The sequence below is a fragment of the Peromyscus californicus genome, unplaced genomic scaffold (genome assembly GCF_007827085.1).
Source record: "Peromyscus californicus insignis strain IS unplaced genomic scaffold, ASM782708v3 Scaffold_18__1_contigs__length_77618521, whole genome shotgun sequence".
In the NCBI taxonomy this organism is placed as follows: Eukaryota; Metazoa; Chordata; class Mammalia; order Rodentia; family Cricetidae; genus Peromyscus; species Peromyscus californicus.
The window spans coordinates 42,715,418-42,735,493 of NW_026294480.1; the positions used below are offsets into that span (position 1 = coordinate 42,715,418).

At 42.1% G+C, this 20,076-nt stretch overlaps 1 protein-coding gene across 1 annotated transcript in view; it reads left to right on the forward strand.

The window, feature by feature from the left end:
* The first annotated feature begins 1,274 nt into the window (after positions 1-1,274).
* Cdc20b (cell division cycle 20B) overlaps positions 1,275-20,076 on the forward strand; it is a 32,971-nt gene continuing 14,169 nt past the window's right edge. The window contains 5 exon segments of the mRNA XM_052743771.1: positions 1,275-1,283; positions 2,180-2,246; positions 2,249-2,331; positions 11,255-11,348; positions 16,844-16,960. Of these exon segments, the coding sequence (XP_052599731.1) occupies positions 1,275-1,283; positions 2,180-2,246; positions 2,249-2,331; positions 11,255-11,348; positions 16,844-16,960 (370 nt within the window).

Genomic DNA, 20,076 nt, shown 5'->3' on the forward strand with positions numbered 1-20,076 from the left:
TGCTGGGTGCTGAACTCTGGTCCTCGGCAAGAGCAGTGCTCACTCTAAACCAATGGGACCTAAGACCGTACTGATTTTGGAATTGCATCATACCATTAATTCAGCTCTTGTTCCTACCCTCTAATGTCTGTGGCACCTCTGGACTCTGGGCCCAACCCTCACAATCAGCTAGAGCGACCCTGCCATGGCCTGAGCTCTGACAATCTCTAGTCCCTGTGCTTCAGGCACCTGTGTTCATCCTTGACTTTCTGCCCAGCTCTAGCCCTCACTCACTATGGTCGTTCTTGGAGACCAGAGACCTCATTGTCCATCTTACTACCCTGGAGGAGGGCACTTGGTTTTGTTATTGAGAAAGTTTAAAAGAACGCTTTTTTGCGGGGAGCATTTTCTTGTGTGTTTTAATAGATCACTGATGAGTCTGGACGTGTCATCAGTATTCTGGGGTGTCCCTGGGTACTTGTGTTTGTCTGACATTCTAGCACTCTTACTGTGTTATTTGCATAATGCTCCAGTTTATGTGAAAAACCTTTATTTTATTTTACCTAACTTGAAACTTGTTCCTAACAGAGAAGGAAGAGGATGACCACTTCCTCCCCTCTGCACTCTTCCTTCGGTCCCTTCTGCCTTCTCAACATGCTTTGCTTTGAGGGGAAGTGATTCAGTCACTTAACTCTTTGCTTAAATGACTTAGCTCCATTAACTTTTATTAATGCCCACTTGAGAAGGTAGTGATGACACACGCTATCTAGTTCACGTAGCCGACTGACCGCTGGGTGTACTGTAAGTGTTAGTATTAACTCAGCGTGCTGACACTCTGTTGGAGCTATAGAAGGTCATTGAGAGCTGTGCATCAGCTCCCTGCAGCTGCTGAAAGGAACCACCTAAAGCTCTCTTGCATAAAGCACACCTTCTTGTCTTGCAATTATGGAGACGTATGGAGGCCAGAGGCCAGTGTCTCTAAGGCAGAGGAAAGTGTCAACAGGCACTGTTTCCTCCAGAGGCTCGCCTGGAGCTGTGGTGCCTTGTCTTTCTCAGTTCTGACAACTGTCAGCATTTTCTGGCTTGTGAATGTTACCGATGCCATCTCTGCTCTGGGTGCACAGTGCCATCCCTCTTGGTCTAGTTCCGTCTCCCTCCACTTTCTTATCAGGACAAATGATGATATTCAGGTCTCAATAGGATGATAGGGGTAGTGTCCCTAACTCATGCAAGTCAACCCGCAGCTTAGTACTGTGTGTGGGTACTTCATGTGCTAAGTCTCTTTGCCATGGAAGATGATGTTGGTAGGTGGCAGGGATTAGGATCTGGAATCCTGGGGGGATTATTACTTAGCCTAAATAGGCTGCCAACCCAGGGTGGCACAGAGAGAGGCAGTGTTCCAGACAATTCCCTGAAGGAACTGTTGGTGAACCCAGCCGTGAATGTGAGCCAGCGGTTACCCTGGAAGAGAGTCCTGGACAAGATTCCAAGTAGGAATCATTCAAGACCGACAGAGTGACAGATGCCAAGGAACACAGACATGTCAAGGCACAGTATGATTACCAGCGTGAAGTTTATCGATCCCTTTTCTCATCTGATGTACCATCGACTTTGTTCTCCCTCTCCCTTTGAAGCTCAAAATTATTTTATCTGGAGATGCTTATTTAAATTCTAGAACACCAAGGACATTTTGAACGAGAGTGTCTGTCTTCCCTCCAATATGGCAGTTCCTTTGTCTCCACCAGCCTTAGATGGCATTATTGGGAGTGCAGATACTGTCTGGAGGTGCCTCTGACGTGACTTGCTTAGTCCTCCAAGTTCTGAACTTTAGATCCAGCAAGAAAATTGAGACGTGGCTCTGTGGCACAATGGTAACACATTGGACTTCTGGTGACAAGAAAATTGAAGAGAGAGGGAACTGACAGTGTCACTTTGTATGCTCTGTATCCCACTGATGTGTAGTGACGATAAGTCAAATAGAATCACTCTCTAAACGGTGTCGGTATATCTAAAAACCATGGATGGAAGCTGTGATTATGAAATGATGTTCTGGTATTAAAAAAATGGAAAAGTATTCTTCGGGTTCACAAAAGTTAAATCCCATGCACACATACAGTGTTATTCTAGATAAATACCAGGCAATTCCAGTGAAAGGAATTCTTCCCTTTGCCTCTTTGAGCTCACTAGAACTCACTCACAGTTTCCATTGTTGACTTTTGACTCCGTCACCACATACTCCAACTTCAAGAGCAACTTTGTGAAGAGGCTGTCGAGACTCCTGTGGCCAGCAGCCCCATCACCACCAGATGGCAGCCAAGCCCAGCCAGGGACCAGGAAGCCTGTTCCTCTGCTGTACTCTGTTCTACTCTTTAAGACATCCCTGAATCCTCATCAGTGTTGAAGATAACGCTCGCAGCAGACACCCTAACTCCACATGAACCCAGTCTTAGGCTTTTGGTTAGTGGGCAAGTGCAGGGCCTTCCACAGACCATGCTGTGTTTCTGCCTTTTTATAGTGTGGTGGTTGTCATGTTCATACAAACATTGTGCTTTAGATATGCTCACAGAATATATAGACATATATGTGCATGTATATAGACATATATACTTATATATGTGTGTATTTCTGCAGTGTATGACTATACTTTTGCTTTGAAGACTCTAGAGCAGTGGTTCTCAACCTTCCAAGTGCTAAGACCCTTTAATTGTAAAAGACCTCCAAATGTAAAATTATTTTGCTGCTATTTCATAAGTACTGCTGTAGTTTTGCTATTGTTATGAATTGTAACGTAAATATCTGATAGGCAACACCACAGTGGTCACAACCCACATGTTGAGAAACGCTGCTCTAGACTATTAATGAATTTGTTAAGGTTCCTGGTACATGAGAGTCTGAAAATATATATTGTAATTTCCATCCTTCAGGAACAAACTTTTCCGTGAATCATCTAATGGTTTAGTGCCTGTTCTACTCTTTAAAGGTCCCGTGCAACATGATCTTGGGACAGCATCTTTCCTGCTTTTCCTCCCCTTCCTTCCCTTCCTTTCCTTTTTGAGACAGGGTCTTACTATATCACCCCGGCTGGCGTGGAATTCACTGTGTAGTTCAGGCATGCCTCATTCTTGCCACAATTCTCCTGCCTCAGCCCTCTAAGGACTGAGATGACAGGCGTGAGCCACTGTGTCGTCTTGTTAAGATGGATGTTGACCGTGGTACCAGCTTCTTCCTGAGGCACCAGGGTTCCAAAGACTGAAAAGGTACCCAAATCTTCCTAAGCCGAGGGCTTTCCCATATAACGACAAGTAGCAACACCAGAATTTACCTGACGGCGGCAGGAGGAGATAGGAGTGTGGGAAATCTTTTGTATTCCTGTGTAATTGAGGAAATTTGGCTTGTCATTGTTTTAGGGGAATTTCTTGCTAAAATTAGGGGCTTCCTGGCTCTTTCTGAGCTTGAAATTCACCATTTGTTTCTTAATAAAGCAGTGCGTGAAAAATTGGAAATCCCAAGCAACAGCTTGTCAATCAAAAAAAGCCCATTTCAGTTTCTATTTCAGTTAAAACTCAGACGTAACCAAACATGTACTCCGTATTCTAGGGACTTTGCTGGGGGTGCTTTGTTTTATTTCAGGGGAACAAATTCAGAAGGTCCTTCCATCCCCTGTCTGCAGAGACATCTATCTACTCTATCTGCAGAGAGGTTCATTTACAGTCATGCACTGTGCACGAAATTGCCATCTCCTGCTTTCTGAGGCTAGAGGCTCGGACAGCTTCCAAGCACGCCCCCCTCCCCCATTTTTAGCATCTCTCTCTCTCTCTCTCTCTCTCTCTCTCTCTCTCTCTCTCTCTCTCTCTCTCTCGGTGTGTGTGTGTGTGTGTGTGTGTGTGTGTGTGTGTGTGTGTGTGTGTGTGTGTTTGCGCGCGCGCTTTTTGTCTTAGTCAGGGGTTCTATGGCTGTGAAAAGATGCCATGACCATTGCAGCTCCTATCAAGGAAAGCATTGAGTTGGGGCTGGCTTACAGTTCAGAGGTTTAGTTCATTGTCATCATGGCGGGATGTATGGTGGCACACAGGCAGATGTGGTACCTGAGAGGTAGCAGAGAGTTCTACATCTGGATTAGCAGACAGCAGGAAGAGAGAAAGCCTCTCATCCTGGCTTGAGGATCTGAGACCGAAAAGCCCATCCCGCAAAGCACATTTCTTCCAACAAAGCCACACTTACTCTAACACGGCCACACCTAATAATGCTGCTTCTTAGGGGCCTATGGGGGCATTTTCATTCAAATCACCACACTTTTCCTGTGTCATTTGAGGTTCTGAGGCCTAACTTTTTCTCTATATTCTTCTAAAAAAATAGCTCAGTAATTAAACATTTCAAAACAAAGAGCCAAATCTAAAACTTTGAGAGATGTTTCATGTTTACACCCTCTCTCCTCCTGTAACCTAGTGTCCATCTCTTATATTTTGAGTCCTGGGAACTGGGGTGCTCCAAGAACATGAATGACATCCATCAAGCTCATAGGTGTCCAAATGCAGGAAGGATTGTTACATGTCAAAAGGCCAAGCTTTTCTGGAGGCCCCTTGACCGAGATGATATATGTGATGGATATTTAGTTTTTGATATACATGGTAGATATCTAGTATTTGAGGGTGATTTGACAGGTATTCCTGGTAAAGGGCTTTCTCAATCTTGATAAAAGAATATATTCTAGTTTCATTTATGTTGCTTGAAAATACTCTCTCAGAAAACAACTTAGGGAAGGAGGAGTTTATTTGTCTTACAACTCCTTCTTTTTGGGTAAACCAAGTCAGGGACTTGAGGCATCTAGTCACATCACATCCAAAAGCAGAGAGAGAATAAATGCATGCATGCCTATTTGCTTGTTTTTTTTTTTTTTTTTTTTTTTTTTTTTTTTTTTTTTTTTTTGTGCTTGGCTCAATTTCTCTACTCATACGCAGTTCAGAATCCCCTGCCTAGGAAATGTTGCCACCCACAGTGGCCAGGGTATTCCCACATCAATTAACTTAATTAAGACAGTCTTCTACAGGCACACCACAGGCCAACCCAATGTAGACAATCCCCATTGAAACTCTCTTCCTAGGTGATTCTAGACTGTGGCAAGGTGACAGCTAAAGCTAACCATCACAGAAAACATATGAAAAATATTGATATCAATAACATTGACTTCTGTTTCTTAGACAGTATTTCACTGTGACTATCGCCAATTGCCCTTACCACATCTTTCTGTGACAGGAAGGAGGAGAGGCAAAGTGATACCCTAAGGATCAGGTAGTGAAGAGCAATGACTGGTACACAAGCATTCTACAGTGATGTCCGAGGGGGATGATCACAGCTCGAGAAGATGCTCCTTGCAGCATTCTTTAAGCTACTGAACTATTTCTACCTGTTCTGAAAATCTGTTCTATTCATGCACAAGTGAAGGCTTTCATGGCTGCTGCTGCTGAAGGTGGAGTCCGGCCTTAATCTCTGGCATTTCCTCTAGGCTTTAGAGGCCATTAAGGCAGTTTCTTGTGACTGCTCATGGATGAGCCCAGAGCTTTAGCAAAGGCCCTGTCCATTCATTTTTTTCTTTTCCCTAGAATTTGGTGTGAGAGCTCAGACCTCACATTCTAATCTACCAAGAAAGATACCATGGCTAGTCAGACCAGTAATCCAAACGATGGTGTATTTTAAAAACCAGATTCAAACCTAAATGTTTTCCTTGCCGGATCCCACAGCAAAGAATCACTGAAACACGCCCCCCTCCCCCAAAGGAAGCTCTGAAATGAATAACTCCAATCTCCATTTCTGTAAGACACCTCATGTAGGGGACAGAGGAAAACATTCCTCTCAGCCAATGGGGTGACTTGGTTTGTCCTAAAGGGGCCACCTAAAAAGTTTCTCAGCATCAATTTGATCCTTCCTCTATCATAGGTTTTCTTATGACCCCATTTTCACCTGAGAAAATTTTTGTGACCCTAGGAATATAAAGTATATAAAATGGTCATAAAAAACAAACATTTCCTGATAACAAATCATGAAAAATATATTTAAAAACATTTGTTTAGTGTACACATAACTTTATTATTTCTTAAGACTAGAGCAAAATTTGGTCTTAAGACTAGAGCAAAATTTGGATACTAATGAGATAGACATGCTTATTTATTTTTACATAGAAAATTAAATCTTGGCTGAAATAGTTGGTATTACAGGATGCAGAATATTTTTAGGATCTTTCAGATTTGATTGATGTTTTTTATTTTATTTTTATTTAAAAAAAAAAAACGTGTTTTGCCTGCATGTATGCCTGTGTGAGGGTGTCAGATGCCCTGGAACTGGAGCTACAGACAATTGTGAGCTGCCATGTGGGTGCAGGGAATTGAACCCAGGTCTCCCGGAAGTGGCCAGTGCTCTTAACCTCTGAGGCATCTCTCTAGCCCCGATGTTTTGATTTTATATCTATCAGGGCTGAGAATGCTGCTTTGTGTAGATATATAGTACAAAATGGGAGAAGCATGTTTAGGGCCATTTCAGAAATTGTTAGAAATTCTGCTCTAATCTCAGGCCAAAATTCGTTCACTGATTTTTTTTTTTTATTCATGAAATTCAAGTCAAGAATTCAAGCAGCAGTTTTAAAACCAACATTGTAACATAACATGGACCAAAGATACACTCCTTTGATACTTACATTCTGAGGGATGATAGTGGGAAAATACAAGAAGTTTTTCTTACTGAAATCGTTAGGTTTCTGTAAGAGCAGAAAACCTTTGTACACACAGTAAAAACACTACTGTTCATCATATACAACAGCCTCGAGTCTGAGATGAGGTGTTTGGGGCAATGTTTGTTGTTGACATTATGTGGTACGATAGACTTCTCAGTGCAAAGTGCCCATGTGGTATGTTCAGAACCGAGGCTGTGGTGAAGTTGTGTGAGGCAGCACGAGAGAACATTGAGAGAAACAACTTAGATTCATTATGCGTTTAGTTTTGATTGAACTTTTGGTTATTGAATGTTCAGAAACCCTTCACTGCTGCCAATTACTTCTCAGCCCCCACAGAACCTCCAGTTAAAGAAGCCGTGCTCTAGAAGATTTTTTTTTTTTTCGAGACAGGGTTTCTCTGTTTAGCTTTGGAGCCTTTCCTGGAACTCACTCTGTAGACCAGGCTGGCCTCGAACTCACAGAGATCCTCCTACCTCTGCCTCCCAAGTGCTGGGATTAAAGGCATGCGCCACCACCACCCGGCTCTAGAAGATTTTTAACTGAGTATTTTCCTGAAGTCTTTGCTGTTACTTGTTTGTTGCTTTCTTCTTACGATTTTAAGCTCTCAGGAGTTCGCTCTAGGTCTTTTGGGCACATTATATGTCAGTTACTTTTAGGTTTACCAAATTCAGCGACTAGCTTCTAAAGGAAGCAGTATTTCATCCCAAAACTATACTTCAGTCGAGAGTATCATCTAGTGTATATCTCTTTTCGTGTTTAGTGTACATATTGTGCAAGAAGAAAGAATATACTATGAGTATAAATTCTAGTTATTTGAACTCATTGGAAAGAAGAAATAAATACACAGAGCAGGCCTTTCCCTCATGCTTTCTTGTTGAGTATGAGCTTAGAGGATAAGTGATGGTCCAAGTATGAAAATTCTATAAAATAGTTAGGGGTGCCGCTGGGCCTCATGCCTGGGCCAGTTTGTTAACATTACTATTTTCTCACATTCTACTGCTGATTAGAGTGTCACTGCCCAGCCTCTTGGAACTTTTTTTGTCCTCTTACCATGTCTGGTATCTGGTGGCTCTGTGGACACACAAAGGACTCGGCAAGACATCTCTTGGAGAAATTGTTAAACAGAAGTCACTGAAGAACCTGGGCAGGGGATAACGGAAGTGGTGTTGTTGTTTAGTGGCGAGCATCTGTTGTCACGATTAGCTAGAAGTCAGGTAGCATCCAGAGTGGTGAAGACAGCTCTTCAGCAAACACGTGTGGTCTTTCAGGGGTCCTCACTGATCCTCTGGAGGGTGTTGCCACAATGAGAGTCTGAGTAGTTGTTGAAACTCCCAGAACGCACATTAATTGGGCTAGTCCTAAGTCGCTAATTAAAGTATAATATAGATCTCACATAAGAAAGGGAACCCATGAGTACCTAAAGAGCAGCATGTGCTGGCCAATGCCTTGGTCAGCTCTGTGGGATAATATGGGCTTTTGAAGAAATGCATCTATGAAGTCTATTACATCTGAGATGCTGCATTCATCTACTGACCAGCAGACTATGTTAGAGATGTTGTTTTTTATCAGTGGTTCTCATCCGAGGATGATTTTGTGCCTCATTGCATACATGGTGGTGTTTCCCATTGTCATAACTCTGGGGAAGGGCACCACAGTGGGTGCAGGTCAGTTATGATGCTAAACACACTGTGAAGTACAGGACAGCCCCTACAGCAAGAGATAACTACCTGCCTTGAAATGCCAATCGCCACTCAGGTAAAAAAAATGACCTCATGAAATTTGCAGGCAAAATGGATAAGACTAGAAAAATCATCTTGAATGATGTAACCCACACCCAGACAGACAAACATGGCATGTACTCACTCATAAGTGGATAGTAGATGTAAAGCAAAGGGTAACCAGACTACAATCCACAGCCCTAGAGAAACTAGGTAACAAGGAGGACCCTAAGAGGGACCCATGGATTGCCTTGGGAAGGGGAAATAGATGAAATTTCCTGGGTAAACTGGGGGTGGCGGGGAGGGAGTATTGGGGAAGGGATAGGGGATGGGAACATGAAGGATTGGGATGGTTGAGTTGGGGGATAGATGGAGAGGGAGAGCAACGAAAGAGATATCTTGGTAGAAGAGGCCATTATGGGGTTAGGGAGAAACCTGGTGCCAGGGAAAATCCTAGGAATCCACAAGGATGACCCAGCTAAGACTCCTAGCAATAGTGGAAAGGGTGTCTGAACTGGACTTCCCCTGTAATCAGATTGGTGATACCCTAATTGTTATCATAGAACCTTCATCCAGTGACTGATGGAAGCAGATGCAGAGATCCACAGTCAAGCACTGGGCTGAGCTCCGGGAGTCCTGCTGAGGAGAGGGAGGAAGGATTGTATGAGCAGGAGGGCTGAGATCATTATGGGGAAACCCACAGAGACAGCTGACCTGAGATCGAGGGAGCTCACGGATTCTGGACCAACAGAACTCTGGACCGACAGCTAGGGAGCCTGCATGGGACAGACCTAGACCCTCTGCATGTAAGTGACAGTTGTGTAGCTTGGTCTGTTTGTGAGGCCCCTAGCAGTGGGACTGCCATCCATCCCTGGCACATGAGCTGGCTTCTTGGAACCTACTCCCTGTGGTGGGATGCCTCACTCAGCCTTGATGCAGGGTGTATGTGTGTGTGCAATCTTGGTCCTGCCTCAACTTTATATGCCATGCATTGTTGACTCCCGTGGGAGGCCTTGCCCTTTCTGAGGAGTGGAGGGGATGGGGGTGGAAGTGGAGGGAGGGGAAGCTGTGGTTGGTATGTAAAATAAATAGAAAAAATTTAATAACAAAAAAAAAAGAAAACTAAAACACCCACAATCCATCCTTTCCATCATAAAAAGTGCAATTTTCAGCAATTTCTCTTCCATTTTACAACTGAGGACAAACCATGAAGATAAATTTTAATGTAACTGAGAAAATGTTTTATCTTTATTTTAATATTTCTAATATAATCAAAATGAAATATTGAAAAAAAAAAGAAATGCCCATAGCACTGAGATTGGGAAACTCCTCTGCAGTCAGTTGTTCTGTTTGGAATCCACCAGAGCCACGATTCATTGGCTGGCAATGCTTACCTTCGATGAATTGAGGAGTGCGTGGATTTGATGAATTAGTCTTCAGTAATGTCAGTGTCACATTAAGGAAAGATATTAAAACGCTTCCTCTTGGTATTATTGAACTCAGAGTGAACCGGCTTTGAATTCTCTACTTCACCCCCTCTGTGTCTCCCATGCTCCTCATTTGCCTATAGTATGACTCCGAATCTGTGCCTGTCTGGATGCTGGCTTCTGAAGCTATCCCTGTCCTTGTGTCTGTCTGTCTTTGTGAATGTCTGAGTGTGTGTCCCTAACAAAAGCTTTGCTCTTTCCTTATTGACTAGCACACACAGTATCACATGTGGAAGAAACGAAGGTAGACGCTGGACAAAAACTAATAGAATTTTACAAGGGATTGAGTTATTGACTCCAACTGCCCCCGATAACAAACAGTACTACAAACCTCATCGTTTATCCAACAATATCCATACATCACAGCCAATATTTATGGTGGATGTTCATTTTATAAGGCTGCTTCCAGCCTCTATTTACTGATTCCAGAAGATGATGATCATAACATACATGCATTACTCTGAGCCAGGGGCATGGAAGAGTACATCACTTAGGATTACAGCTATGTAATCTTAGCTGAGGCTGATTACATGGGAAGCCCAAGGCAGTAAGGTTAGATGTTACATTGTTCTCTTAAAGGCAGGTTAAACAAAAAGGCTGAGCACACAGTGGGATAGCAGTCTTAAGTCTTAATTGACCACAAGGTGCATTAGTAACTCTAGCTGTGAGGTCCAGCAAATGTTCCAATCTCTTAGACTGTAAGAGAGATTTTCATCACAATATATTGCCATAGAGGAGGAAACCAAAATATTAAAATGATGCTTAGAAAGACAGTTATGTCTGGGCTGTGGAGAACAAAACCAAAAACAAAAAACAAAACAAAACAAAACAAAAAAGAATCTTCTCCACTTTACCTATTCACTATTATATTCTTTGAAAATTCCAATACATGATTTTTTTTTGGGTATTTATTCCTAATTTTCCTAGCTGGTTTTGATCAAAGTTGGACAAAAGGATGTCATAAGAACATTCAATGTCCCAATAAAATGATATCTTTTTTTGTTCATGGAAAGTTAAGGATTTCCTTAAGCTCTTGGAGATTGCTTACTCCCATTCCTCATGAGTAATTGACACACTCCATTGGCTTGTGATTGGACTGTATACTAAGTCAGTTTCAGGTCTGGAAGAATAAAGAGAGGCTTTTACTTTAGCTCAGTATTCCCTGCCGAGCTATGGAGTTGCTGAGGTTAAAAACAATCTATGTGAGATTCTCACCACTAGTCATCACACTGTGAAAACTTGGACCTCTCTAACAAACTCACGGCTGTAATGTCTTCATTCATCACACCTGAGGTGCACACGTGTGCTCCTAAAGAAGGATTCTCTTTATGTGCATTTGTTTCCAGAAATGGCTAAACCAGCTGTTTTCAACCCAGAAGGGAGTTCAGCAAACTGATGGGAAAATGCATCCCTGTGAGAAATCCTGATGTGTCTGGGCAGGCATGGGGCAGAGACTGGTGTTACCCTTTGTTCCAGCCCTCCTTTCTCCCTGCCTCTTTCATCCTTCCTTACTTTAAAATGTTATTTATATTCATTAGATGAAATCAACATCATTATCCAATTTGCATAACTCCCATAATCCTCTGCTCTGGCCACCTTTACTCCCAAGTCCCATTTTCTAGAGGATATCATTCTCAGTTCTCCCTTCAATACTTATGTCTTCCTCTGTTTCTTTGGCTATTCCTTATGGTTTTAGACTATTGAGGACTCTGGCACAGCAGACAAGAACTCAGGGCCCCTCTTGCCTCATTGTTTTTCCAGTTTCTGGATGTGCTTCTGTTATAGTTTGCAAAACTAGACCAGACTTGGTCGTCAGTGTCCATACCCTGTTATCATATAACTATATTCACTGTAAGTAACCTTCTTCTCTAGTCTGACTCTGTTTCCCCTGCTTCTTTTCATTTAACATGTCTGTGAAGCTCTTCTTTCCGATTGGCATCCATGTTCTGTTTCTCACTCCTGACAACACGACCATGCCCTCTCTAACTCACTCTACTTTCCTTTTCCCTGGTGTCCCTCTACCAACAGACTGTTGACTTGGCCAGTTGCAGAGCTATAATCCTGCGACTCCTCTCTCTCTGACGCTAGACCCACTATTTCTGAAACTATCTATGATACTCAAATTGGAGTCATAGTGTGACTGGCTGTAAATTCCAATTTCATCCAGCATTGTGGAGACACTGTCTTTTCTAGCTCACACATGTTGAGAAGTCCCATCCTATTCTGACTTCCTGTATTCTGTATGCCACATGCCTCCCTCCACCCCCACAGCCACTGTTAGCAGCCTCTCCTACCACCAGTGTCCTAGAATTTCAGGATGATAAAACTAGGCATTAATACCCATCTCTACCTCCTTGTACATTAAAAAGCACCATTTGGTGGACTTTTCCATTCACTAAAATTCTCTAATTATTTTTTCATAATTTTGCCACTTTTTTCTTTCTATTTTAAGCTAATTATTGATACTTCTGGATTGATTTTCTGATTTTCCTATCTTCTCTGTTCTATTTTTTTATCTTATTGTTTTTTTTCTCTCTCTCCTCTAATGAATTACTTACCAGCCTCGTTACTAAAATTTAAATTTTGGCTATCTCAGTTTAAAAATATTTTTTTGAGACAAGGTTTCACTATGTAGTTCAGGCCAGTGTCAAACTCTTTATGCAGCACAGACTGGCTTTCAAGTCACAATCTCCCTGCCTCTGCCTCCCCAGTACCACAGCACATCACTAAGGACACCCTAGTTTTAATATCTAAAGGGTAATTTTTTTTTACAGCATTCTTTTTCTTATGTTCTTTGTGGCCAGTTACTAATCCTTTATCTGCCTTCCAGAAAAAAATTGTAGCTGGTTGTCTAGTTCCATACATGCCCTTCTTCTTCTCCTTCTCTCCTCCTCCTTCTTCTTAGTTTTTCTTGACAGAGTTTCTCCATGTAGCCCTGACTGTCCTGGAACTCACTCTGTAGACCAGGCTGGCCTTGAACTTAGAGATCCCCCTGCCTCTGCTTCCAGAGTGCTAGGATTAAAGGCGTGTGCCAGCAGCCCAGCTCTTTGTCTTTCTGTATGTCTTACTATCTCAGTCACTTGCTGTCACTTTGGTTGTAACTAAGAGGTCAAGGAAATAACCTTATATAGCCATTCCCCTGGACTGGCTCTGCAAACCCATCACATGTACTTTACCTGAAGTACCTTGAGGTCACTTTGTGTCAGCACTGAGGAAAGATGTGATGCTGGAGGCAGAGACTGACTGAGAGGTTCTTGGGATGAGCTGTGTAGATCTCTCTCCTGCTTCTCTTATGGGAGCTGAATGAAATGGGTTTCCTCCACACCAGGCAAATCATCAGTTCCGTGGGCCTCAGGGACAGTTTTCTACAGGTGCTGTGTACCTGGAGCATTTTTTATATGCTTTATTGACACCTGATTAGTCCCAGCAGCTTCATGGCGGGCAGCTCCTACAACTTTTAAGTGTACCAGCAGGGCCCAAAGCTGGAGGCAGACTGAGGATGAAGGGTTGGTGGTGTATCTGGACAGCTCTGCAACTCTGTGAGGTAATTACTGGTGGTATTTTCCAGAAGCTTCTTAGGGCAGGCCACTTTTAGAACACACAAAGTGCTTGTCTCCGAGCCCTCATAGTCTCTTCTCTGCTTCTGCTTTCCTTTGGATGTGTCCTGTCGTCTGTGGCTCTGTTAGTAAGGGTTGTTAGCAAGGCTTGTTAGCAAGAGTTGTTAGCAAGGGTTGTTAGCAAGGGTTGTTAGCAAGGGTTGCTAGCAAGGCTTGTTAGCAAGGGTTGTTAGCAAGGCTTGCAGCCCTGAGTTCTGTGCGAGCAATCTGTGAGATAACGAGCTCTTCACTTTGTAAATGTCCAGGAAACGTTCTTGTTATTTCTCCCTTCGTAATAACAGCTTGTAAATATGGGTTGGACTCCAGACACAAACGTGAAGAGAAAGAGAGAGAGAGAGAGAGAGAGAGAGAGAGAGAGAGAGAGAGAGAGACTCAATTCTAAAGAGCGTGTCTGCTTCTGTGTTCCTAATTTTACATTAGAATTTTGAAAGTTTTAGGCATTGTATAAAAAACACACAGAAGCACAGCCTCATTTTCTAGACCTTTGTACATACTTAGTTTTCAAGCTTATATTTCTTGGCGGTAAAATGGAGAAAGATGGTGTTAGATATATAAAAATGAGCACCAAAGTTTCAGGTTTGTGCATGTTCTTTTTTTTTTTTTTGGGGGGGGTGCTTTATAGAATCACTGTTGGGATGAGAGAAGGAATTTTATCTTCTTTTCAGAATAATAATTTTTTTTTTTCGAGACAGGGTTTCTCTGTGTAGCTTTGCGCCTTTCCTGGAACTCTCTCTGTAGCCCAGGCTGGCCTCGAACTCACAGAGATCCGCCTGCCTCTGCCTCCCGAGTGCTGGGATTAAAGGCGTGCGCCACCACCGCCCGGCCTGGAATAATAAATTTAAAGTAGAGTAAACTATCTGGAAGGGTGCCCTGCCTCAGCTGTCCCTCTTCCCCATCTTCCCCCTCCTCCCCTCCACCACTTCCTCCTCCTTTTGAAGTTCTGTTGCTGTGGCATTTGAACCCAGGACCTTGCACACTCTGGGCAAGTTCCCTAACCCAGTCTTTGCATCTTCTGGTCTGAGCAGCAGTAACTGTTTTCTTCTAACTATTTGACAGAACAACAACAAAAAAAATCCTGTGAAGGCTGCGATCATGTATCTTTATTATTCTGATACTTTCGATAATATATGTTATATCATAACTTGTATATATATATATGTAACATTTTTATAAGGCATAGAGTATATACATGCATACACTTGTCAAATAAAATTTGTGGGAATTGATTTTCTCTTTCCACCATATGGGTTCTGGAGATTGAACTCACGTTGTCAGGACTGGCGGCAAGCCTTACCCCCTGAGCCATCTTGATAGCCCTTGTTCCAGCTAAAAGTCTCTTTGTACATTTGGGCAAACAGTCTTCTATCAACTGTGGAAAATGGCTTGCTTCTCATTCTCTTAGCAGTGTCTTGCAGGATGGAAGTTTTAAATTTTTACCAAAGTCCAGCTCACAAATCACTCATGAGTTTTGTTCTTGGTGTTCTATTTAAAAAGTCATCACAAAGCCCAAGTTCATGCAGGTTTTCTCCTATGCCGCTTTCTAGGAGAGTAGTAGTTTAGGTCTGTGACCCATTTGGAGTTAATGTTTGTGAGGAATGAAAGGTCTGTGTGTAGATTCAGCTGTTCATATGCGGAATCCAGCTGTTGCAGAAGCAGTTGAAGAGTTCCCTGTTCCCCATCATGCTGTCTTTGTTCCTGTATTAGTACAGGTCTCTTTCTAGGCTCTCCATCCTGTTATCGAACTTGTTGATTCTTCTGTCAATATTAAACTGTCCCAATTACTGCCACTTGTTTATAAGTCTTGAAGTTGGATAATGTTAGTCTTTTCACTTTGTTCTTATCCTTCAATATGTGTCGACTATTTTTGCTCTTTTGTTTCTATATGGCTATTAGAATTACTTTACCAATATCCATAAAATAACTTACTGTGAGTTTGATTGTGATCGCATTGAATCTGTTGATCAATTTGGGGATAACTGTATGTAGACATAGAGTCTTCTTATTCTTGTATGTGCAAATACCTCCCTATATAGATATTATTTTTTCTTTCACCAAACATTTTTAGTGTTTTTTTTTAAATATAGATATGATTTTTTTGGAGACATACTTAAGCATTTAAAATTCTGGCTAATAATATAAATACTATTTGTTTTGACTTTCAAATTCCAGTTGTATATTGACGGCATATAAAAATGTAATTGACTTTCACATGTTAATTTTATATCCTGCAACTTTACTATAATGACCCATTACTCATTAGATATAAATAAGATCTTATATTTTTTGTTGTTGTTCTTTGTTCTTCTTGTTGATTGATTTATTGATTGATTGATTGTGTGTGTGTGTGTGTGTGTGTGTTTGTCTGTGTGTCTGTGTGTGGTGTTGGGGCTTGAGTCTAAGTCACTGTACATGTTAAACAAGCACTCAACATGAAACTAAATCCTTATCTATGTTATTAATGCTTTAGGTATTGATTTTGTTAAAAAATAATTTTGTGGCCTTTTATTAGCAGGCCTAAGTGTTTCCAGTAACCTTAAAGTCTGACAGTTGGAAGTATTCATAGTGAACCCCAAGATAAGCCTTTATGAGTAACAATTGGTTTTCTTGGCACAACACTGTGAAACTTTCAGGCTTTTATCAGAAACTATTTAGTCACAGAGACCACAATTCACTTGAGTTACCTTGTTTCCTGTTGATATATGTTTCATTATCAGTTTGATCATGAGTTGAGGGCTAGAGATGGAAAGATAGTGCCAGTGGTTTGACTTAGTGGGGTCTTCTGATGAAAACTTAAAACTGAACAAATGATAGAATCATGAACCCAAATAGTCAAGGGTAAAACTAGTCAAAAATTAGTAACTGTTCTGGTATTGTAAGATTAAGAAAAAAAATTAAAATCAATAAATCAACAACTATTTATACAAAGAATAGGGTTTAAATCTGCTAGGTAAGCATGGCTGGTATGGATATGCAAACATACAAAATTCACTTTCTTTTAAGAAATATCAAATGGCAGAATGAATATTCAAAGCATGATGTGGTACTCTGTGTGTTCCTCATGACACCTTTTGTCTACACTTATTTTTGCCATGTATGTATTCTTTGTTGAAAAGTGCCATTGAATAACTTTGAACTCTTATTTAAAGTCCACACTGAACTCTTTCCTTTCCTTTCTTTTTCTTTCCTCCTGTATCCTTCGTGTCACAGTTTTATCAGAGTGACTACTTTCTCTTTCCCTCTGTAATCTCTTGATACCCATGGGAGAACTCTTGTATTTGTGGGATCTTGGAGATCCGTAGAACTGTTTGTTTCCTGCAGGCTGTAGAGATGGAGTTGGAGATGAATTCTTCTATCTTAAGAGGTTCAGTGGTGTCCACCATTCCACATGCCAACCAGAGGTGAAGCTTCATCTCACGGGTTTTTTAAATGACCACTGTAAGTCCCTGCTTAGACTGCCAGTTGAGCAGCTGAAATAACAAGATGCAGCCAATGCTCTGGCATAAAACCAAAGTCTGATTCTGGAAGAGCCCGATGGTCCGTATGTTTCGTGCCCATATGATTTAACATGCAACAATGGTTAATGTAACTACCATGTTTTGGGTACTACTTAATTTTCAGTAATGGGTTTTGTTGGTGGGACATGAGTATTGTTACTCACTAGTACATTTTTGAAATTATATTAGAATGAACTGTCCTGATGTTGCCCTACTCTTACACATGGAATTTCACTGTGGCAATGTCTAAGCAGTTAAACAGTCTGTCTCATTGGGTTTAGTAAGTGGCTCTCATAGTCTAGTTTGGAAAACAGTGCTAACTCACACAGGATTGACTGCCAACATGCCAATGTAGAATATAAATAGTGAGTTATGGATCTCAGTGAACTCAGAAATACTCTAGAGCTATCCAGACTTAAGCTGCCTCAAGGAAGATGGGTAAGACTTGTAAGGGTAGAGGGTAGATGAGAACATATTTGATGCTGCATGAGCAAAGGCATTATGTCGGGAATTATTGGTAATGGTAGCAAAGAGGACGTAGTGGGACTGAGCCACTGGTAGGTAAATGCAGATCATGTGGAAATTCAAGAATCAGTTGTAGAAATTTAATTTGGGATTTGTTGACTAAGACAAATATCAAAAGAATGAAGACAGTTTACTGTATGTGTGTGTGTGTGTGTGTGTGTGTGTGTGTGTGCATGTGTGTATATGATGTTATATGCATGAAATACAGAACACATTTTTTACAGGAGAGAGCTACCAAAGAATCAAGAATGAATTTAGTGTTGTTACAAGTTTTGAAGCAGGAGAGTGGCACCATTGGGAAGACAGTTTGGGGAGAGAAAACTGCTTCAAATCCTTCATTGAAGGAGTTGGTGTGACATGGTGGAGTTTGGCAGATCACAGTGAAGTCAGTGGCTGAAATAAAGGATGAATTGTTGCTGTGGATATCGTTCTGTATAAATAAAACACTGATTGCCCAGTGGCCAGGCAGGAAGTATAGGCGGGACAAGGAGAGAGGAGAATTCTGGGAAGTGGAAGGCTGATTCAGGGAGACACTACCAGCCGCCGCCATGACAAGCAGCATGTGAAGATGCCGGTAAGCCACGAGCCACGTGGCAAGGTATAGATTTATAGAAATGGATTAATTTAAGATATAAGAGCAGTTATCAAGAAGCCTGGCACGGCCATACAGTCTGTAACCAATATAAGTCTCTGTGTTTACTTGGTCGGGTCTGAGCGGCTGTGGGACTGGCGAGTGACAGAGATTTGTCCTGACTGTGGGCCAGGCAGGAAAACTCTAGCTACAAATTGTCATGTAGGGTGGATGATTAGGGTTGAGAGCAAGGGCCGTGGTGAACTCCCCTGGTGAGGGAGGGAACAAAAGAGGGAGGGGGAGCATCCACAAAGAGGAATGAGCAGAAGTTAGCAGTTCCCCACCATTACTCTCTTAGAGCTTCCTCCCGGAGACTCTATTATCATGACCATTAGGGGGTATAAAGTCTCAAGACATATCAAAAACTCAAAACACTCATAGTAAAAGGCAAATTTTGTGCACACTTTTTCTTCAAGCCAGAGCTCTTTTCTTTCCTCCCGTCAAGAGTCAAACTTGTCAAAAGATGATCATACTGACAGCAGCTGTCTCTGCAGGCTGTCTTGAACCCACTGCAGTGGAATTCTAAACCTCACCATCACAACTGCCCTTCTAAATACCTCCAACCAGAGGCAGCTGACTGAGGCCTGTTTCATGACTCTTGGAGTTGCCTGCTACAGTGTCCGTTTAAAATGGACAGATTAGGCCTCCTGGCTTTGTGACCGCCCTTTGGCTGACCCCTGGCCCTCTTCTGTCTCTCTATGCTCTAAATGTTGGTGTGCCCAAGGCTCATTTCTTGCCTGTTTTCTACTTCTGTCCTACCTTACTTGATTTCTTTATTGTGTGTTAATATTTACTGCTGTAGGTACTACATTATAATCTACACATTCCCAAATTACTGTATCTGTCCTGTGTTTTACATGACAGCTATTGAAAACCTTGCTACTGTTAAGACTTTCATTTTATAAAATACAACTTTGGGCTGAGAAGATGACTTGGTAGCTGAATCGCTTGTCCTGCAAGCATAAAGACCAGAGCTTGGACCCCAGAACCCATGTAGAGCTGAGCAGGCACATTGTTGGCTGGCTGCCTGTGATCCCAGCACTCAGGAGGGGAGATAGGAGACCCTGGGCAAGCTGGCTAGCTAGACTAGACAGAACGGAGGAGTTCCAGGTTCTGCAAGGGACTCTGACTCAATAAAAGAAGGGGAAGGATTGAAGAGAACTGTCAATATCAGTTGAGGCCTCCACATTTACACAGGCACATTTTAATAAGTATTCACACAGCACACACACACACACACACACACACACACACACACACACACGTAAAAATTTTTAAAAACTAAATTTCTTAAGAGGGAAACCATGCTCATTTTGTTTATTCAAATATTTTTTTTGGGTCAAGTCTGATGTTCTCCTTAATTCTTAAAGCTTTAATTTTTTTCTCAGTAGTAGGCAGGGTTCTTTGAAGAACTCAAGCCAGTAGAATGTAGATCCATTATAAAAAGGGATGTGTTATATTGCCTTATACAGGCAGGGTAGTATAGCAATGGCTGTCCACACATGAGCAGGCTGAGAGTCCGCAGCTGCTCAGTCCACAAGGGTGAAGGCTGGAGCAGAGCCTGAGGTCGGTGAGGGCAGCGGCATCAGCAGCAGGTGTGCTCGATCAGGAAGAAGCGAAGGCCCACGTGGCACTGTCCTTGGATCTCTATCTGGGATGCTGTCTGGGAGGGGTCCCTCACGTTGAGAGCATGTCTTCCTCCCTCAGCTGGCCTCTCTGCTAACATCTGTTGGAGTCAGCTGACCCGTTGGCTAGGGCAGCTGAGTAGGCGTGAGGCTGAGGGAAAAACAGACAGAAGAATAGATGGAGACAGAAAATCAGTGCCGGGAGGGCTTCTGGTCAATATCAAGCAAGTTTGAACTCTTTTTTTTTTTTTTTGGTTTTTTCAAGACAGGGTTTCT